The sequence below is a fragment of the Dipteris shenzhenensis genome, chromosome 7, assembly GCF_047967505.1.
Source record: "Dipteris shenzhenensis isolate YYH24624 ecotype China chromosome 7, Dip_SZ_1.0, whole genome shotgun sequence".
In the NCBI taxonomy this organism is placed as follows: domain Eukaryota; kingdom Viridiplantae; phylum Streptophyta; class Polypodiopsida; order Gleicheniales; family Dipteridaceae; genus Dipteris; species Dipteris shenzhenensis.
This window is the reverse complement of record NC_141602.1, coordinates 32,301,127-32,303,225: the sequence shown is the minus strand read 5'-3', so window position 1 is coordinate 32,303,225 and position 2,099 is coordinate 32,301,127. Positions and strand designations below refer to the sequence as shown.

Below are 2,099 nucleotides of genomic sequence, written 5' to 3'. Positions count from 1 at the left end.
CGCCCGCCCCATCACCAAAAATATATTTATGTGGGCGGGTGATGGGTTTGATGTGTAAGGAGCCTCATGCAAGAGCCATTGCAAAGAGGAAGCTCACAATTTGGCAACGCTATGATTATGAAAGGCTTGGGCTTGTGTATCCCCAAGCCTTTGACGCTTGAAGTTGAGGGAGGAGACTAGTCAATGCATTGGGACAAAGAAGAATGCACCATTCTAAATCTAACACACGTAGCCTTATATACGTAGCAAGTACGTGACTGAAAAGTTTGAATTCTTTGAGAAGCTGACATGTAGATTGCGCTCATTGCGCCCAAGCAGACACGATGCGACCTGTCATTGCAATTGCCTTCCGTCTCATTCCGACTTGTTCAAGATTTTAAGAGCGAACTTCATCATTCCAGAGCGTTTGTGATACAAGATTACCAGCCCAAATTCTCTTTGCCTTGATAGCGCTCTCGTACCCCAATAGCTAGAGCAACGTACTCTCCCTCTCCCTTCGAGAACCAATGCCGTCACCGATGAAGGAGAGCGTGCGGAACGCTGGTGCTGAAGCAGAGAAACTGTTCCATTACGCAGATGCCGACGTTGTTGCTGCGGTTTGTACTCTGAGTTTATTGCTCTTGTCTCTGTGGGAGCCGGATGAGATAGCGATGAATCAGGCGGTTGAGACAACGATCGACAAAGAATTCTGATACATCGATGGATATATCATCCACTTTTCTACGGTTTCGCCCTGACCCTTTTTTCCGTGCAATATTTGAACAGGTAGACAAAATGAAGGCGCAGAGCGAGCAAGAAAGGACGGCGGCAGGCCTGAAGGCGGATAGAAAGAAGGCAGCAGCGGCGGACAAAGCAGAGGCGAGGAGGATAGAACACCATGCAGATTCAGCAGGGTCGTGGGTGAAGGGAACGCCAATAGAAAGTGGAGAAGAAGAGGAGGCAGCAGAGTCGATTGAAGGACGAGGTTCAGCTTCTACCAAAACTCGGAAAGCGTAGCTAGCATCCGCCATAGCTGAGCAAAGCTCCCATTGTATGTAACATATATGCAGAGTGCCATAGCTCTTTGTGCATTTCGCCCAAACATAGAGAGACTTCCTAGCTTGGAGTGCGTGATTGGGGGGGTTGTGGTTGTGTGTGTGTGTTTTTCCACTATTAAAAAAAAAGCGTGTGTGTGTGTTTTTTTTCGATCACCAACTAGGCGCTCCCTGCGCCCAGTGCTCCCAAGGTAGTTTGCCCCTCGATAGGGATAGGGTGAGGGTTGTGTGAAGGTGAGGTTTTATTTTATTTTTTTAATATATATTAGTAGTCATAAACATATATTCAAACTCCTCCTAGATAGGGACTAGGTGAGGGTTGTGAGGTTTTACTTTACTTAACTTTTAATACATATTAGTAGTCATAAACATATATTCATTTATTAGCATTGCCTCCTTGGATGTAGTGGGGAATTGGCCTCTCCTTTGTGAATTTCCTCTCGTAATTTCTTAAAAAGTTATTTGAATTGGGTGACCTCTTTTGTTAAAATTGTCTTTTAATAGCCCAATGCACTAAAAAACTCATGTTTTCATCCAAAAGTGTCCACTTAACTACTCTACAAAGAAGCTGCAATGTCCACGTGTACTACGCACTCTTGTTTGTCGTTAGCGCACACTCCCCATAGAAACCTTTTGGTCATCCTTAAGGACTCGAGTTTTATAGATGCTTTTTTTTTTAAAGCAGAAGACAAGTTGTTTTATATTATATACATATAATCATTTTATACATCTTTGATTATAATCCGCATGAGATTTGCTACAAAAAGCGTACATGTTGAAAGCAACAACAAAGCTTCTAAAGTCAAGATAAACACAACATAGTAGTAGACTACAATAGTCACTCCTCCTCTTTAACCTTTGAGGTACTTCGAAACTTGTATGAATCTTAGCGGCCTTAACCTCCTTAGTAGAAGTGGGTCCTTTAGCAACAAAGGTAGGTCCTTTGTCAGCAATAGTAGCAGGCCCTTTAGCAACATTAGTGGGACCTCTAGTAGTAATAATAGGTTCTCTGGTCTCAATAAACGGGTGGTGGGCCTTTGCTAGATTGGAGGATCCTTTGGCAAC

The 2,099-nt window shown here is 43.5% G+C and overlaps 1 protein-coding gene across 1 annotated transcript; it reads left to right on the top strand.

Annotated features, from left to right (window-relative positions):
- Positions 1-506: 506 nt before the first annotated feature.
- Positions 507-996, top strand: LOC147900234 (uncharacterized). Its single transcript, XM_087376604.1, has 2 exons — positions 507-596; positions 766-996. Exons 1-2 carry the CDS (start codon positions 507-509, stop codon positions 994-996), a joined length of 321 nt encoding a protein of 106 aa, XP_087232730.1.
- Positions 997-2,099: the final 1,103 nt, after the last annotated feature.

Bases quoted from the DNA above. Each gene is read 5' to 3' on its own strand.
- LOC147900234 (XM_087376604.1), top strand. From the start codon at position 507: ATGCCGTCACCGATGAAGGAGAGCGTGCGGAACGCTGGTGCTGAAGCA. The intron at 597-765 runs GTTTGTACTCTG...ATATTTGAACAG, and splicing joins ATGCCGACGTTGTTGCTGCG to GTAGACAAAATGAAGGCGCA.